Genomic DNA, 18,983 nt, shown 5'->3' with positions numbered 1-18,983 from the left:
TCGTGGTAAACTGCGCACTGCAACTTCATTTGCTGTAAGCTGCCTCAGGTGCTTATATTGGTGGGAAAGGTAAATGCTTTGTTTTAGATGGCTAGCCAAGATGCATATTTTTTTGGAGGGTGTATGGAAGCAAACTCTGATTGCCGCTGCTTCTGTTAGTAATTAATTGCTCTTCTGTGATTTGTTAGGAGTTTTTAACGGATTGTTATCTTGGGGACTTTGTGGATTTTTAACTACTTGCCTTATTGTAAAGCACCCAGTGGCTTGGGCTTATCTAAAATACAAACACATAATCCTCAACCAAACAGCCAGAAGCTACCCTTAGCCCTAGTCTACCATTTTCCTGACCTGAATTCAGCTACCTCCCAGGCACTTTACTTTAAAAAAAAAAAAAAAGCACAGCTGCAGCAACAGAGACGTTATAGAGAGATAAAACTATTGGCATGGAAATTTTTAAGTAGACCTGTGGATTAAACGAGCAGTGAGCACTGCAAGCCCAAAGTGTCATTATAAAAATGAAGCACTGCAGCTCAGGTTAGGAAGTCGAAAAGGAGAGTTTTTCTCTTAGGCATTTTGTGCGCTGAGAGCACCCTACATTCTGCTTTCTCAGCAAACAAAATGTCTAAGAGAAAAACTCTCCTTTTCAACTTCCTAACCTGAACTGCAGCGGATGGGGATTCTGGCCAAGCTACAGAGTGATCTCTTAATACTTAAGTAATTTAAATTTCCTCTGAAGCTTTGACTCACCCCCTTTTCAGGATTAATTTCCTCACCTGAAGCAGCTTGAGTCTTTACCATATATTCTTGCTTACATTCAATATCAGACTGCCACTGGCTTGGTTCACACATAACGCCAAGCCGTGGTTTATTAAACTATAGCTTCGTGTTGTATGTGAACCCTGCCAAGTGGCTGAATTACTGTTTACTGCCAACAAACCACAATCCTGATGGTTTCTTGTTGGATTACGACACTCAGTTCATTTCATTTATAGCTCGATGCTATGTGTGAATCTGGCCACGTCATTCCTGACGCGTGGCAAGATACAAAAAACACGGGGGAAGCAAAGTTAGACAAAGCAACCGAGGTTTAGAGAAACGTATGGCTTAATAGCTGCTTACAAACTGATTTCATATCCTGGTCTTTAAAGGTAAAGGGACCCCTGATCATTAGGTCCAGTCGTGGCTGACTCTGGGGTTGTGGCGCTCATCTCACTTTATTGGCCGAGGGAGCCGGCGTACAGCTTCCAGGTCAGGTGGCCAGCATGACTAAGCCGCTTCTGGCGAACCAGAGCAGCGCACGGAAACACTGTTTACCTTCCCACCAGAGCAGTACCTATTTATCTACTTGCACTTTGACGTGCTTTCAAACTGCTAGGTTGGCAGGAGCAGGGACCAAGCAACAGGAGCTCACCCCGTCGCGGGGATTCAAACCGCCGACCTTCTGAGCAGCAAGTCCTAGGCTCTGTGGTTTAACCACAGCGCCACCCGTGTCCCTTATCCTGGTCTTTAACAGGGCTTAAAGCCATGGTTTCTCTGTTTGGACATCACAGAAAACTGTGGTTTCCAACAACCTAGGCTAGAAGTGCTGGCATCAGGTACATGAGGGAAGGAGGTGTGGCCACACAGATCATTTGGGGACCAACAAACCATGGTTTACTGGCCTGGGATTATGATGTAAGAACTGGGTCCCTGAATCTTGGCTCAAAATGAGCAATCTTTATTCCTCAGAGCGGAGACGGGAAGCAGCACTTTTCAGAGCGTAAGTATATGTACTGCATTTAAGGGCACGTATTGAGGGCACAGAGGCTGCCTTGTGTCTTGCAAAATTGTTATTAGATCAGGGAACAGTAAATAGAGTTGGCAGATTATTGTTACCTCTTCAGTGTACTCCTTTGGCAAGGGAACTCCGGCAGCGACCTGCAAAGAGCAAAAACAGGCATTGGAGGTGGCATTCCCTATGAACTCCAATTTCATTCCCAACCCTGGCGTTTACCTGGGAGCCTGTTTAGCCCTGTTGAGAAGTTTAAAAAATAGAAGAAAAAAATAAATTGTATAGGGAGAGAGTAGGAACTCCCAACTCGCTGTGAACCAGTAACAATGGACTGTGAAGTGGGCTTCCTGCTGAAGGTGCTTAGAAGGTTAATAATAATAATAATTTATTATTTATACCCCGTCCATCTGGCTGGGTTTCCCCAGCCACTCTGGGCGGCTTCCAACAGAACACCAAAATACAATAACCTATTAAACATTAAAAGCTTCCCTAAACAGAGCTGCCTTCAGATGTCTTCTAAAAGTCTTCAAACCTGGTCTGAACAGAGACATTGGATTCTTATCTCATTATACATGACTAAGACATTTTTCACCTTCTCACCCCTTGCCTTTTCCTGTAAGACCTATTGCAGTCGTTAAGAGTCAACAGGCTCATCTCAGCTATCTGCCAATCACCCATTCCCACCACCCTTCTGAGTAATACCCCTCCCCACCTTCTCACTATATAGAAGGATCTGGCAACTTCTGTTTCAGTGTATCTGAAGAAGTGTGCATGCACACGAAAGCTCATACCAAGAACTAACTTAGTTGGTCTTTTAGGTGCTACTGGAAGGAATTTTTTTATTTTGACTATGGCAGACCAACACGGCTACCTATCTGTAACTAAAAGTCTGGTAGTTGTTCTTCTCTTTGACATCTGGTGGGAGGGCGTTCCACAGGGCGGGTGCCACTACCGAGAAGGCCCTCTGCCTGGTTCCCTGTAACTTGACTTCTCGCAGTGAGGGAACCGCCAGAAGGCCCTCGGCACTGGACCTCAGTATCTGGACTGAACGATGGGGGTGGAGACGCTCCTTCAGGTTCCTCACAAGCAGGATGAAGTGGGCCAGAGGTGGAGTGGGCACAAATTAGACTTTTAGGAAAGGTCCCCACTTCGAGAGAGAAGGGGAGTTCTTCTACAAGGACATAGCAAAGGTTGTGAATTTTGGCTCACGTCTAGGAGTCCTGCACATTAACATAATGAACCAAGCAGCAATTGTTTCCCTTTGACGAATTCGCAAAGAATAGATGGCTGCCTCCAGGGACGTATCATTACCTCTCAACACAAGGCTCTGAGGCCAAAGGAGGAGAGACACCAGACTGTGAAGACGATAGCCAGCGGCACACAAAAGATCTCATTAGCAAAGAAGCAGTGGGCAATGCTGAGGGAATGAATTTGACCTTCCCCCTTCCTCCTGCAGACTCTTAATATTTTTCTGGAGAAGAACTCATCTTAGCTCCTGTTCCAAGCTAAGCAAAGAGGAGGTTGTTTGCCAGTCACCAGGAGGCACGGTGTGTGTTTGTGTGTGTGCAAATCTCTCTCACACTTTTTACTTCATCTTTAGCTACACACACACACACACACACAGTCTGTTAAAAAATAAGATCACTTTGAACTCAAAAGATAAAAAAGGAAGTAAGGTATTTCTAAGACTGGCAAAAAAGCAAACACTCTTTGACACAGAAGGCCAGTAATTCTGCTTGACATCTCTGTAAGGAGAAGCTAAATATGGAAAATATTCAGAATACTTATCAGGGATTAGGCTACAGAAAGAAAAAAGGGGGGCAGCTAGAGAAACTGCCTCTTGCTTATGCCGCAAAGCCTGAGGAATCTGCAAGAAACAGAAAAGCAGAGCATTGCTGCCTACCCAAAATGGAGATTTGCTTCTGAAACATGGCAGTCTGGCTGCTCCGCCAACGCGGCCAATGTAAACCTAATTCATCAGAGACAAGTCTCTGCAAGGAGGCTTTGCTTATCTAAACAGCAAGGGCCACAAGGGGAAAGGAGCAATGCAAATTAAAAGCCCGACGCCTTCATAACGTTAACCTTCACTTATATACTGACAGAAGCTGTCATTTTGAAATTTTAAATAAGAAGCAAGCAGAGGACTGTATAGAGGGGGCGGGGGAAAGAGCAAAACGTGTTTTGTTTTTTTGCTTTTCCAATGAAGAAAGAGAATAAACATCATGACGGATGGTAAGGGGCAAGGAGAGGATCAGAATCAGAAAAAGAAACCGAGGGAGATTGGAGAGGAATTGAGAGCACTGGCTACCCAGTAAGGGCAGCTGGAAAGTGGAGCCAGATTCCTCAACATCACTGCACACTTTGGGGAAGGATAAGGCCATCTGGTGCCCTCCAGTTTTTTTAAAAAATATAAATCTTATTAAGAGTTTTCAACACGTGATAGAATAAAAACCCAATGAGTCTAAAATAACAACAATAAAAGTGCTAAAGGGCCCATCTATTACTATTTTAGACTAGTTGGGTTTTTATTCTATCATATGATATAAATGTGATAAAGGGCCCTTATAGCTATTATTTTTTCCTCCTTTCTTTTTCTCTCTCCCCCCTCCTCTTTTTTCCTCCTTTATTGTCCTTTCTTGGTTTCTTATTACTTCTGTTATTTAGTTTGATTTTTACTGCATTTTATGTAAAAAATTAAAATAAATACTTATTAAAATGACAGCAACAACAATACAGAAAATGAAGGAAACGAGAAAAGAAAGAGCACAGAGTTGTATATATACAGCCCTCCATTATATATTAATTTTTGATCCTCATATAGAGAAGTGAAACCTCTCAGCTCTCACCTGGGAGAGCTTCCCTCTTCGTCAGTCACACACCCTGAGAAAAGGCACTCTGGCCTGTCTCTCCCAAAGGTCCCTTCTGTCCCATCACCTCTCTGTATGTATCTTCATTTATCCTGAATTTTAAGTCTTCAGAAATCAAAACATACATGTGAATAATATCCACAGGTATTAATGGCCGTGCTGGCTGGAGCTGATGGGCAATGTGGTCCAGAATACCTGGAGGGCATCAGAATGAGGGAAACTAAAATGACCTAAGCATTGTTCTCTGGGCTTCCCTATCGCCAAGGCCGCCACTCACCGTAGGTCCTCCACCATGCATCTTCAGAGCTCGGACAGTAGCCACCAAGACGACCACATGGGGCTGCAGCCCAGAATACCGGCACTTGATGTCAAAGAACTTTTCCATGCCAATATCTGCTCCGAAGCCAGCTTCTGTCACTGCAGGCGGAACAAAAGGAGAACACTGCGTTATATTATGTACAATCTACTTTCTATTTGCTTGGCAGCATTAGCGTCATTCTCATTTTAATCTCCATCCTTAAGCCATCCACTCTAGTGTTGTTGGTTTGTTTTTTTTAAGGTAAAGGGACCCCTGATCATTAGGTCCAGTCACGGACTACTCTGGGGTTGCGGCGCGCATCTCGCTTTACTGGCCAAGGGAGCCAGCGTACAGCTTCCGGGTCATGTGGCCAGCATGACTAAGCTGCTTCTGGCAAACAAGAGCAGCGCACAGAAACGCCGTTTACCTTCCCGCTGGAGCGGTACCTATTTATCTACTTGCACTTTGACGTGTTTTCGAACTGCTAGGTTGGCAGGACCAGGGACTGAGCAACGGGAGCTCATCCCGTCGCGAGGATTTGAACTGCCAACCTTCTGATCGGCAAATCCTAGGCTCTGTGGTTTAACCCACAGCGCCACCCGCGTCCCTATCCACTCTAGTGTTCAACTCGGAGGAATTCACGCTTTGGAAAACATGCAAGTGTTTTCCAAAACAGCAAGAGCGAAACGAGGAAACGGAACTGCCTGAAGCACAACTAAACCAGAGATGCGCACCAAGGATGAAAACCAGAGGGTTTTAATAACTCCTCTTTCCTTTCTATTCACACACCTCCAGCAGAAGCTCCCCAGGCATGGCATTAATAAGCAGCAGCAGCAGCAAACTAGGAGAGGCAGAGCAGTGACGATAACGAAAAGGGTAAGGCATTCCTAGCAGAGATCCGGCAAGCCCCTGAGTCTCTCGACTCCTAGAGCTCAGCTTACCTGGCCTCCCATCACCCGAGTTGCTGCAGCACACCTGGAGGGAGAGGGGCAAGGCAGCGACGTGGCCAGCATGGTGCAAACATATCAGCAGACCTGACCTGGCACTTCTGCTGTTTGTTTGCACCACACTGACCTCATTCCTCTAGCCCAGGCATCCTCAAACTCGGTCCTCCAGCTGTTTTGGGACTACAACTCCCATCATCCCTAGCAAACAGGACCAGTGGTCAGGGATGATGGGAATTGTAGTCCCCAAACAGCTGAAGGGCTGAGTTTGGGGGTGCCTGCTCTAGTCACTTCATTGCCCTCCCTCTTTCCTAGCTATGCAAAGCCATTGCTCCAGCTGGAACAGTGTCAAAGAGTTTATGCAAAATGTCCTCTGGTATGGGGACCCCAAGCAGTCAGGTGGGCTCCCACAAAAGTCATTCCTTGTGGAATGGTCTCCCCCTGGATACAGAGCAGGTGCTGACAGTACTGATATGTCATGAATCAATATTCATGATTATCATAGACAGATAAAGGAGGATTTATCTACCTGATTATTTTATGGATAGGCTACAATAATATATACAAAAGTCTTAAGCAGAAATTGGTACTTGTACAGCCGATGTGAAAGGACATATTATTGCAAAAATAAATATGTTTGATTTTATTGAATATTGAAATGAAAGTTGGGGAAGCAAATGTATTTGGAGCAGCAATGGAGGGAGGGGAAAAGAAGGAACGTCGGGGGTGGAGCTGGAAGTCAGCTTTTAAATTTGTACTAATTTGGTGACAATTCGATAAAAATTATGGAAAATCAATAAAAATAACTGGCAAAAAAGTAAAAAAAAAAAACCTCCCAGAAATAAAACCTGTTCCTTAGATTTGGAAGATGCAGATTTTCATACCTTCATGGTGTTTCATGTGTTTTAGTGGATTGTCTTAAGTGATTGTGTTGCATTTTGGGAATCAAGATTATTTTGGTTTCCCTGAGAATGTCCAGGTCCTCAAACGGAAGACAATCTTACTCAGCTACAAGTGATCGTCAGAGAAGAAGATTATGTTGCACTCTGCCTCGGTTACTTCTGATTTAAAGGCTGCATATAAATATTCTAAATAAATAAACGATGGCAGCCAGAAGGGTGAACCAAAGTGACAAAGCCCATTTTCTCAGCCACTTCATCCACTTCGAAACTGGCTGTTTTGTCTGGCTATAATCCTGGGGTGAGGTGAAATTATTTTGGCGCGATTTGAAACAGAGGTGCAGCCATTTTGTTTCCCCCATGAAGTCCTGTTCTGAGGTGCTCTTTGAGAATACGGTGAAAAACACAGCCCCTTCCTTTGCCATTCCCTGGGGGCTGCCAGTTCAGTGGACAGAAGTTGAATATATGCAGAAAAATACACCCTTCTACAGAGTGGGCGGCTTGTTCCTCAAGCATTTCATTTTATCCGTGAGGTGCAGTGTTAAACACACCTCCAGAGAAAGGGCAGTGACTGAAGCAGGCTTGCTAAATAGATGAACTCACAGCGTGCTGTTCCTTGCAAGCCTTTCTGAACAACACAAGACTTTTGTTTTAGGCTTGAATTTCTCTCTGCCTTTTTATTTTATTTTTTAAAAACAAGAATTGCCTTGCAAAAACCCATAGCAGTTCTATGCATGTCCAATCAGAAGTAAGCCCACTGTGTTCAATACGACTTACACCCAAGTAAACAAGGCATGGAATCATTGAAATGATTATGGGAAACAAACTTGGGGAAGGGGACACAACTTCACAAAGCTATCCCTCCTTGAACTACTAGGTCAATTTCACAAATGTTTTTCGGCGCAACAGCAACGTTAGGGAACCCATGGCCCTGCAGATGTTGCTGGACTCCAACTCCCATCATCCCCAGCTAGAGAGGCCAACAGGGATCATGGGAATTGTAGTCCAGAAACCTATGGAAGGCCACAGGTTCCCCCATCCACTGCATCGTGCAGCCGTGAATTCTGTAAGTAAATGGCGCACAGAGACTCACCCACAAACCCTTCCTTGCCGACGAGCTTCAGGGCAATCTTGTCTGCCAGGACGGATGAATTGCCATGGGCAATGTTGGCAAATGGACCGGCGTGGACAAACACAGGGTTGCCCTGAGAAGAGAAGGGGGAAATGCAACTGGAAGAAGGAAATGCAAAGGGAAAAAAGATGCTTTGCCACCTGGAATGCTGCAAGCCCAACACACACTTAAAAGGTAACGGGACCCCTGACCACTAGGTCCAGTCGTGGCTGACTCTGGGGTTGGCCGAGGGAGCTGGCATACAGCTTCCGGGTCATGTGGCCAGCAAGACTAAGCCACTTCTGGTAAACCAGAGCAGCGCACGGAAACGCAGTTTACCTTCCCACTGGAGCGGTACCTATTTATCTACTTGCACTTTGACATGCTTTTGAACTGCTAGGTTGGCAGGAGCAGGGAACGAGCAAGGAGAGCTCACCCCGCTGTGGGGATTCGAACCGCCGACCTTCTGATCGGCAAGCCCTACGCACACTTACTCAGAAGCAAATTCCATGGATCTCAACGGCACTTGCTTGTGAGTAAGCATGTGTTAGGGCTCTAAAAATCTTGCAGCACTTCAAGTGTCTCTGGTGAAGCAACCCAACAAAGTGGAAATTGGGCAGAACTGAAAACCAGCAGGAAAAATCAGCCCATCACAGTCCCTTCTGTGTCGCCCCAAGTTGAGCGATATTTATTGCAATTGTTAAGAGTGAATTTAATTATTATTTGAGAGTTAATTTTGTTGTGTTCTATTATATTCTAACACATCAGTGAATATCACTTTATATGACATAAGTCGTTCATTTTTAAAGTTATGTTTCATTATGCCTTTTTACACTGGATCAGATTATTATAAGGTGTGTATATTTTGTTGCTGCAAACCGTCTTGTGTATAGTAATATAGAAAGATGGTATACAAATTGAAAGCAAAATGAAATGGGGCTCTCTCTTTCTGTGCCTGTCAAACCCAAACAGTTCTACAGGAGAGAAGGGAACTCTCACTTCTCAAGCCAAATCCTTCCCTGCACAGAATGGGCAGGATCCAGGAAGTTTTAACCTTTCTGGCTACTTCAGGAATGCAGACGGCAACCCCCCGCCCACCTCCACCTCTGCTAGCTGAGGGTAGGGGAAGAAGATGCAATCTTGCCTGTTAGGAACTGGCTTCCCTCATAGCTCAGAGTCCTTTCTTGGCCACCCCCACACCTTCTGGGAATGCGACAAATCTGTAAACCACATCCATTCTTGCTGCGTTATATTTCGGTACTTAACTTTAAATAGCAAGAGCTTTGCCTCTGGATTAAGAGCCTGCAGAATTTGCAAGAATCCCAGGCTAGCATCCTGATTCCAACAACACCTCTGGTTAAACAACACTTCCTCTTGTTTTCCTCACAGTAACTTGTATTCCATGCCTCTGCATGGGGAGGTTCTATTGATCATGGCCAGTTGCCCTTGACAGGTCTATATAATTTCTGTTTTAAGCAACATGAAGACCAATCCCCATTTACAACCTGTGTGCTCTGAGGTAAGGCAGAAGCTAGGGAGACTAGGCCAAGCAGCAGAGAGCCACCAGCTCCTGACTGGACCGGCAGTGGCTTGGGAGATCTGTTGAGGCAGCCTTTGTCCCTCCTTCCCAAGCCATTCCCTCCCCCCCCCCCCGGGGAAATCTAGTGCCATCGGCAGCTGATGCCACCCTGAGATTATTTTTCTACCATTTCATAGATTAAGGGTCTCATGACTGAGCTATCCCATTTGTTTGTGTTAATGTTTTTTTAATCGCAAACCACTTTGGAAACACAGCAAACAAACAAGGCAAACCGTGAAGGGGTGATTGGTTGTCAGGTGCAAAATGTTCTTGAGAACCACTGCCTCACAGCATTTTGGGGGGGGGGCAGGTAGGTTTTCCGATTTCCAACTGAAAGCACAAAGCTTGCACAAGATATGCACTTACCTCCAGAGTCTGCATGAGGTTAGGCTCAATAGCATCTTTCATCAAAACTGCCAGGGCACCACTAACTCCCTAAAGAAAGAAGTGTTTAGAGTTAACCTGGGTGGCAGTTCGTACCAATTTCTTCAGGTTTAAGATGGTCCAAGAACCGCAAGGGAGCCCACTATTCTACCTTGACAGAAATAGGATGCTAAATGAACACAACTGAGGATGCCATGCTCACCATTCCATAATTACAGGTAGGGCAATTTCACACATGTACGATCTACCTCTGGGATCCTAAGCATAGTGCTCGAGTGCCGAAGAGACCAGCCTTGGTGCGTGCGAGGCCTCTACTTCTCCCTATTTTTAATTTTAAAATGTAAATTAAAGCTGGTGTCCAGGGCAATTTACCTCAGGCACACAATGGGATTCTGGAGCAGGGCCTCCTCAGACTACCTGAATCACAAGGGGCTCGCAAAGAAGAAGACGCTCCACAGGTTCTGCTTCGTTCCTGCGCTGCAGGGGGTTGGACTGAATCAGGCATAGGCAAACTCGGCCCTCCAGATGTTTTGGGACTACAATTCCCATCATCCCTGACTACTGGTCGTGTTAGCTAGGGATCATGGGAGTTGTAGTCCCAAAACATCTGGAAGGCCAAGGTTGTCTATGCCTGGAAAAGATGATCCTTGGGTCCCTTCCCACTCCACAATTCTATCATTCTAAATTATCCTGGGGCCAGCTTAGGTTTATGAGCTCAACACCCAGATCCAAGAGACAGTTGAACCAGAATTAAATCCGGCAGAGGTTTCTGGGAAAACTTGCACCATCAAGGTCAGTTTTGGCAAAGTTTTGTCTTCTGAGGAAGATTACGGCCTACGTACCAGATCTTCTGTGGTAATTGGAACGCCGTTCTTGCTGGAAGCCACCACCATTTTGGCTAGGCGACGCCTCATGTCCTCCAGGCCATCTGTGAGAGCCAAGACCGCCATGATTTCACTGGCAACCGTGATGTCGAACTGAGCCTGCCGGAGGGAAGGACAGGGCCAAAACAGTCTCCTTTCAACCCAAGCAGCATTTTTTTGTTTTAAAGGAGAACCACTGTCTCCAGATACAAACTCTATAGTGGGGATGTGGGGTGGGGGACTCTTCCTTGCCTCGCAACAGCCCTGTTTCCTTGGAGGGAAGCGGATGGGGGCTGCATGCTGGTGGATGGGCAGGGCTCCTGCAAACTGCAGAGGTTGAGGTAAGACGAGGGGATTTCAGCAGGGATAGCTTGTCCTGCAAACAACACCCACTGACATTCCCGGAGCTTTGCCTTCTTTTGTATCTGGGCACCCTGGTGGGACGCGGGTGGCGCTGTGGGTAAAACCTCAGCGCTTAGGGCTTGCCGATCGCATGGTCGGCGGTTCGAATCCCCGCGGCGGGGTGAGCTCCGTCTTTTGGTCCCAGCTCCTGCCCACCTAGCAGTTTGAAAGCACCCCTAAGTGCAAGTAGATAAATAGGTACCGCTTTATAGCGGGAAGGTAAACAGCGTTTCCGTGTGCTGCGCTGGTGCCAGTTCGCCAGAGCAGCTTCGTCACGCTGGCCACGTGACCCAGAAGTGTCTCCGGACAGCGCTGGCCCCCGGCCTCTTAAGTGAGATGGGCGCACAACCCTAGAGTCGGACACGACTGACCCTTATGGGCAGGGGTACCTTTACCCTGGTGGTGGGGAGGGCCAAAGTGGGCAAGGCTGGAACAAAGACCCCCCTCTTTCACCCCATACACTTTGTTCAACCCCTGACCTCTGGGTAGCTGAATTGCTTAGCAGAGCTTTGCAAACTTGTCATGCTGGTGACACACTTTTTAGACATGCATCATTTTGCGACATGGTACTTCACCGTTACTAGCAAGCCAGAGGTTTAAACTAACCCCTTTCCAGCCCCGTGAGGAGCGCAGGGAGCATTCGCACGGCACACCTGCACACTGCAGCCAACATGTTAACGTGATGCGACACACAGTTTGGAAAGCTCTGGGTTAGAGTGTGATGCTGATAACGCCAAGGTTGCAGGTTTGATTCCAGTAAGAGACAACTGCCTATTCCTGCATTGCAGGGGCTTGGAGTAGATGATAGGCTCCCTTCCAACTCTATGATACCCTTGGCAAAGGTGGGGAGCCTCAGACCCAGGGAACGAATGTGGCACCTCAAGCCTCTCCATCCCGCTCAGGACTTTCCTTCTGCCACATCTCCTTGACCCTGTTCATTGCCCTCCTCAAGTGTTTTTGCCTGGCTGGAATGTGTCCTTGAACTGCAAGAGTTTCTCTTGCTTGCCTGGACAGCAAGATGGATTTTTGTGGTTAACAGGTGAGAGAAGCATTAGACTCAGGAGCCAATGTGGCCTTTTTGCTTGGCCCCCAAGACGCTTCCCAGGTCACCCACATCTGAAAGCTACACCTTCCTTGAGTGCTTTTGCCTCTCTGGAATGAATCCTCGAACTGTTAGTATTTCATGCATTCAATGCTGCAGATGTGATTGGTGTAAATCACATGCCTGTCTGGGAAGACGGTGGGAACGGAAGACAGCCTTTTCTCTCTTCCGTTGTGGGTACTGCTGGGACTGTACTTTTGCTTTTACTTCGTCCTGTTCTCTCTTGGAGCTGATGAAAGAGGACGCCATAATTCTTTGTCTGTACATAGTGTGTAAATAAATACGTAGATTAGCTCTACGATGTCTCACACTTCTTGCTGTGCAATGCTAGAAGATTAGTGTGCATATGCCATCAGGTATATGTCGCTGAGCACACTGGAGAAGAAGGGAAATGCCTTTTCCAGAGCTGCGCATACCAGAGGACGCTCGGAGTGCGGGCTGCAGGAGCACCCCAGGGCATTTTCCAACATGAACTGCCACAACGCCTCTCGCTTTCCTGGAAGAAATCCATCTTTAGTGTGGCAGCACCACACTTTGGAATCATAGAATCATAGAGTTGGAAGAGACCACAAGGGTCATCGAGTCCAACCCCCTGCCAAGCAGGAAACACCATCAGAGCACTCCTGACATATGGTTGTCAAGCCTCTGCTTAAAGACCTCCAAAGAAGGAGACTCCACCACACTCCTTGGCAGCAAATTCCACTGTTGACACTGAATTCCCTGCCTGTTGACACTGGGCAAGTTCCTTCACTGTACTTTTTTTGCTGCTTGCTAAAAACATCTTTGTTTAAGGCGTGCAGAATGATGACGTATGCTTTAATCTGGTTTTTGAATAAACAACCAAGGAAATCCCCCGTGTTGCAAAACAGACAACTCTGAACAGCCACAAGCAACACGCGGCTAATAATTTGCTAACAACAACAGTCACAGTCAGTGAAGAACCATTTTTCCGGATGATGAACTGTTTCAATGGTAATTCATCATCAGCAAATGAATTGTCCCTACAGGTACATCTAGTAGCGAAGGATCAACAAACGCCGAGAAGTGTAGTAAAAACTGTTCTACGCTTTGTTCGGAGGACCAATCACTGCTCATTTGCAGGACTGTGACTGTTGAAAGGCATTTTGCCTCCATCTCCAGGTTCTTTGACACTGACTAACTACGCTCTCTATTGTTGTTCATGAACATTGCTCCACCCACATTTTGCCTCTGGCTCCACCTACCACCCGCATGCCATCCGCAGAAGGGATGAAAAAGGTTTCCAACCACTACCCCTGTTCTACAGGAAAGATAGCGCAAGGTTGTGCTGGAAGAGTGCCATTTTTTATGCCAAAGACACCACAGAGTCAAGCAAACTAAATGTCTGAAATGGAGAAGACTACAGGGGTACCTTGGTTCTCAAATTTAATCCATTCTGGGGGTCCGTTTGACTCCTGAAACGGTTCAAAAACCAAGGTGTGGCTTCCAATTGGCTGCAGGAGCTTCCTGCACTCAATCAGAAGCCGTGTTGGACGTTTAGCTTCTGAAAAACATTTGCAAGCCAGAATACAGTCATACCTTGGGTTAAGCATGCTTCAGGTTGAGCGTTTTCAGATTACGCTCCGTGGCAACCCGGAAGGAACGGAACGCATTACTTCCGGGTTTCACCGCTCGTGCATGCGCAGATGCTCAAAATGACGCCACGCGCATGTGCAGAAGCAGTGAATCGCGACGCTTAGGCGCGGGTTGCATTCTACTCAGGATGCGAACGGGGCTCCGGAACGGATCCCGTTCACATCCAGAGGTACCACTGTACTCATTTCTGGGTTTGCAGAGTTCAGGAGCAGATTTGTTTGGCAGCCAAGCTGTTTGATTACCAAGGTACCACTGTACTCCAAAACACGGTGGGTGGAAAAGCCAGCCCCTCAGAGCAATTTAGCACCAGGTACATATTATCACCCCCCCCTTTTATGTTCTCATGCACATCATTTGTAGAAAAACACTCAGTGGGGGGGAAAAACCCCCAACACCTCTTGCCTCAAGGTCAACCCAGTTGCTAAGGGAGGATAAGATTCTATTGTTTGAAGACCAGCCAGTCCCGCCCCCTGCCCCCCGCAATAGGAAAGCATTTTGGAATGAGAGAGGAAAGGGCACTTACTGTGCGTGAGAACCCCTTTTCGGTTGGAGACTGCCCAATAGTGATCTTCCGCAGAAACCTGTCATTTGTGTCCATCACTGAGCAAGGGAAAGCGAGGAGAGGGAGGGAAGGAGAGAATGAATGGATGGTTGAAAGCAGGTTAAAAAGGACCCTGTGATATGGGCATTTTAGGCAGGTTTTTTTTGGTGGGGGCTAGCAAGGGTCAGCAACCTTTTTCAGCCGTGGGCCTGTCCACCGTTCCTCAAACCATGTGGGGGGCTGGACTATTTTTTTGGGGGGGGGGGATGAACGAATTCCTATGCCCCACAAATAACCCAGACATGCATTTTAAATAAAAGCAGACATTCTCCTCATGTAAAAATACCAGGCAGGCCCCACAAATAACGCAGAGGTGCATTTTAAATAAAAGCACACATTCTACTCATGTAAAAACACGCTGATTCCCGGACTACCCATGGGCCAGATTGAGAAGGTGATTGGGCCGCATCTGGCCCCCGGGCCTTAGGTTGCCTACCCCATTAGCTCAGAAAAGCTGCTGAAAGGTGAATGCCTATTCATACGTGCACACACTCAAACACATGCAGAACACACACACAGGCACACAAAGACAGCCCTCTCCCTCTCAAAAAACTTTTAGAGGTCAACAGCTTCCCCCAAGCGTTCCAATCAGTGCTGAGCAGCTACATCTTGAGAGCTTCCCAGCAGCGTCCGTGCGGCTAGCCTGCACAGAAAATCAAATTAAATGGTAGCTCCGAAACCCTGTGCTGACCGGAACATCTCTGCCGGCCACTTCCTGCTACCAGATAAGCCCAGCAGAGGGGATGTCGCACAGGGCCCTCCTCAAATCTTGAGCCAGCCCTATCAATAACTCTGTAAAGGCCCAGCAATTCTGGAGGTGTTCCTGATTGGAAGTCGGCAAGCCCAGAGCAGTGACTCATGCAGAGAAGCAACGGCCGTCTCCTTGGAGGATGGACAGTTCTGCCACACAGGAAGCGGAGGATCAAAACTATCTATAATCTGTGTGCAATCAGATTTTGGCTAACATTGAAGGCTGTGGGATGGGGACAGGAAGTGGAGGGAGATAAGCAGGAATCTCTAAGTCTAAACCTTAAACCATTTTTTTGTACACACACAAAAACAAAAGCTCAAACTCCCCCACTTTCTAAACATCTTTCTACTTTGCCCACTGTGGGTTATTTTTGCGCCAATACCTCTTTGCCATGTTATGCTGTCTGGATCAATATCCAATCTCACAAATTTGTTTATTTCATCATCCGTCAAAGCCCTTGGGTCTGTTTTCTCAATATGCAATCTCTGAGGAGGAACGAAAGGAGGGGGAGAGAAATAAGATGGTGGGTAGTTACAAGAAATGAGCAAGTTCATTTTGGAGGGGGGGGGGGAATCATTCTTAAAGCAAAATAAATAAATAAAGGGAGAGCAGCGTCTAAAAGCCTAGGCTGAAACTTGAAACCTGCCAAGAAGAAATGTGAAAAAGCATGGTTTGCACATAACTCTGAACCATGGTTTGTCTAAGCCATGGCGTAGCATCCTGTGCAAACCAGGAATGATGTAAGTGACAGAATTTTTTTTAAACCAGAATTTCAGCTTCAATGGGCCAGCTATAGATATGGGTCCTAAGTGTGTTTCCTGCCTAGCTAACTTGAACAGGAGCCTAATCTGAAAGAAGATATACAGTGGTGCCCCGCAAGATGAATGCCTCGCAAGACGGAAAACTCGCTAGACGAAAGAGTTTTCCGTTTTGGAGGTGCTTCGCAAAACGAATCTCCTATGGGCTTGCTTCGCAAGACGAAAATGTCTTGCGAGTTCCTGCGGGTTTTTTTCCTCCCCCCCTTTTTCTAAGCCGCTAAGCCGCTTATCAGCTGATCCGATAAGCCGCTAAAAGCCACTAAAAGCCACTAAAAGCGCTAATCCGTCAATGGGCTTGCTTCGCAAGACGAAAAAACCGCTAGATGAAGAGAATCACAGAACGGATTCTTTTCGTCTTGCGAGGCACCACTGTATAATGTAGAGCCAGATTTTCCTGAAGAAATAGAGAGACTTGTACAAATCAGCCTTCTCCAACTTGGTGCCCTCCAGCTCTTTCAGACTATCCACCAAAACAGCTGGAGGGCACTGGTGAGGGCTGGCATAGTATATCACACTTTGCCTGGGTGCAAATCTCATAAATTACAGGGCCAAGATTCTGGGTTTTGCAACTGTCTGCTGGCTCCTGATGGCTTACATGACAACACTGATGCAGAAATATGACTTCATTAAGTGTTCTTGATTAGTCCTTTGTGTGACTTTTTGATTTTGTAATTGTTTTCTGAATGTCTAAGGCAAGTCCTCACATTACTCTTTGCATACATTTGCCAGATACCAGATCTTGCCTTTTTTTGCTTCCTGTTTGCCTGGGGTTTTTTTATGCTTTGCTGTTTTCAGTACAAGTTTTTTTAATAAAATAAAAGGATTCTGGGCTTTGCACCAAATTCTATGCTTGCGAACATGCAAGATGGTCACATCCCTGAGTATATAGTCCATCAAACATCCACACAGAAGGGACTTGGAAATTTGTTACCGGAACAGGCTCTGCAAACTCACCCGCAATCTCTGGATCTGGACGTTGGAGAACTTCCTGGCGCCGTCAACAGAAGGGACCAATCGGGAATAGAGAGCCTTAAGGAGCAAAGGCACTTCATTAGCGGCTGCAGGGCACTCAACAAGTCACACACACACACACACACACACACACACACACACACACACACTACAGGGGAAAAGATAAATTGCACCATGTTACCTGATCAGACTGCGTGGCCTCGTGGAAGATGCGGGCATCAATAGCGGCAGCGACCAGGTTATTGGCTGCAGTAATGGCGTGGATGTCGCCAGTGAGGTGGAGATTGAACTAGAGAGGACGGAAAATGTCAGTTTGCATTTCTTAGTGCAGAAAGCACTGATCTGATGTGTTGAGATTTTTCCTATTCTAATTAATTCAAGAGGGTTCTGGAAGCTTCTCTGTGTGAAAGAAGGTTCACGATGTTTGGGTTATTCCTTCAGAGAAGCTGAGTGCAGCTAGTTTAAACTAGTTCTGTTTGAGGAGATTTCACCCCTCCCATATCCAAGAATCTCCTGAGGAGTCTGCTGATTCTCCAGAGAGGAGGAGGCGTGTTCTGCTCTCTACTTATTCTGCTCCAGCACCAAATCAGTCAGTCAGTCAGTGTCGGAGAGAGAGAGACTGAGTGTTCGAGATCGTGTGTAGAGATAAGGTTGCTGCTAAGAGCAGCTGCAGACACTCAGTGCAGTGTAGCATTCATTTATGCTTAGACCTATAAAGCTCTGTATATAGTTTGTATAGTTGTAGATAGAATAAAGAAGATATTCTACAGAGCTGCTCTCCGAGTTGTTTATATACTCTGCTAGAGTCTGCTGTATTCTGCTGTGCGACGACTGTCTTCTTGTTGGAGTGAATCCGGTGCTCACAACTCTAAGCTGTGAGTCCACAGCACTTTGACCTGTTCCTGTGCAGAAGGTGGTCTCTGGAAGTGCTACCCAGCTCGCCTAGCCCAGTCGGGGCTGAAGTGGATGAGTCCAGTTGGTGGCAGTGGCTCAAGAGCGATGCTGACACTGTTATCTCTTTCAGTCAAGGTCATTGCTGACTATAAAAATAGGCCAGAAGGAGCCTGGGTTTCACACTTTCTCTTTCTATCTCTCTTTCCTTCTGGTGTGGTGTTCTGAACAGTGGTACCTCTGGTTGTGAACGGGATCTGTTCCGGAGGCTCGTTCACAACATGAAAAGAGCACAACCTGCAGCGGCGCATCTGCGCACGCGCGGGTTGTGATTCACCGCTTCTGCGCATGCACGTGGCAAAACCTGGAAGTAACCCTTTCCGGTACTTCCAGGTCGCCGCGGGACGTAACCTGGAAGAACGTAACATGAAGCGGACGTAACATGAGGTTTGACTGTACATAGTATGCTTAGTGTTAAGATTCAGACTTATTATAAGTTATTGCAAGTTTAAGTTAAATCTGCTGCAATTGGATTTCTTATGGACAGGGCCAATCCTGAATGTATTGGATTTGTGACCATTATGCTCATTTGCCTTCAGTAGCAGTAAAGCTCTGCTGGATGAAATACAATTCCCTCTGGTCTATTTTTTTTTTTTTTTGAATCTTGCAACATGTTTATGTTTTTTATTCTGCTAACTATACAATGGAATCTACCCTGGATCAATATTGAGTAGAATATCCATGACAAAAAGGGGGAGACAAATTGGATTGGGGTGGAGAGGACCTCAACAACAACCTCAAATCCTCTGTTAAAGCCCAGCAAGTCCCAAAACAGGACTATGAGCTGGAGAGGGAAATATTCCATGGAGGCGCAGGTTAATTCTGTGTCCAGGGCAGCTGTCTACCAGCTCCACCTGGTACGCAGGCTGAGACCTTACCTGCCTGCGGACTGTCTCGCCAAAGTGGTGCATGCTCTAGTTATCTCCCGCTTGGACTACTGCAATGCGCTCTACCTTTGAAGGTGACCCAGAAACTGCAATTAATCCAGAATGCAGCAGCTGGACTTTGACTGGGAATGACTGCTGGGACCACATAACACCAGTCTTGAAAGACCTG

At 46.6% G+C, this 18,983-nt stretch overlaps 1 protein-coding gene across 2 annotated transcripts in view; it reads right to left on the bottom strand.

Annotated features, from left to right (window-relative positions):
- Positions 1–18,983, bottom strand: part of MTHFD1 (methylenetetrahydrofolate dehydrogenase, cyclohydrolase and formyltetrahydrofolate synthetase 1) — a 73,855-nt gene that overhangs the window by 22,091 nt on the left and 32,781 nt on the right. For both annotated transcript variants that reach the window (XR_014529215.1, XM_083517449.1), the window contains exons 14-22: positions 17,158–17,265; positions 16,959–17,033; positions 15,569–15,671; positions 14,358–14,434; positions 10,696–10,836; positions 9,836–9,904; positions 7,873–7,984; positions 4,916–5,055; positions 1,876–1,917 (exon numbers count right to left, since the gene is read on the bottom strand). Coding sequence is in view for 1 of the 2 variants with exons in the window: in XM_083517449.1 (XP_083373575.1) it covers positions 1,876–1,917; positions 4,916–5,055; positions 7,873–7,984; positions 9,836–9,904; positions 10,696–10,836; positions 14,358–14,434; positions 15,569–15,671; positions 16,959–17,033; positions 17,158–17,265 (867 nt within the window). In the remaining variant the exon portion in view is untranslated. The remainder of the gene's footprint in view (positions 1–1,875; positions 1,918–4,915; positions 5,056–7,872; positions 7,985–9,835; positions 9,905–10,695; positions 10,837–14,357; positions 14,435–15,568; positions 15,672–16,958; positions 17,034–17,157; positions 17,266–18,983) is intronic.

Source organism: Podarcis liolepis (assembly GCF_965112155.1).
Source record: "Podarcis liolepis genome assembly, chromosome: 1".
NCBI classification, from domain to species: Eukaryota; Metazoa; Chordata; class Lepidosauria; order Squamata; family Lacertidae; genus Podarcis; species Podarcis liolepis.
This window is presented reverse-complemented; position numbering and strand designations above follow the sequence as displayed.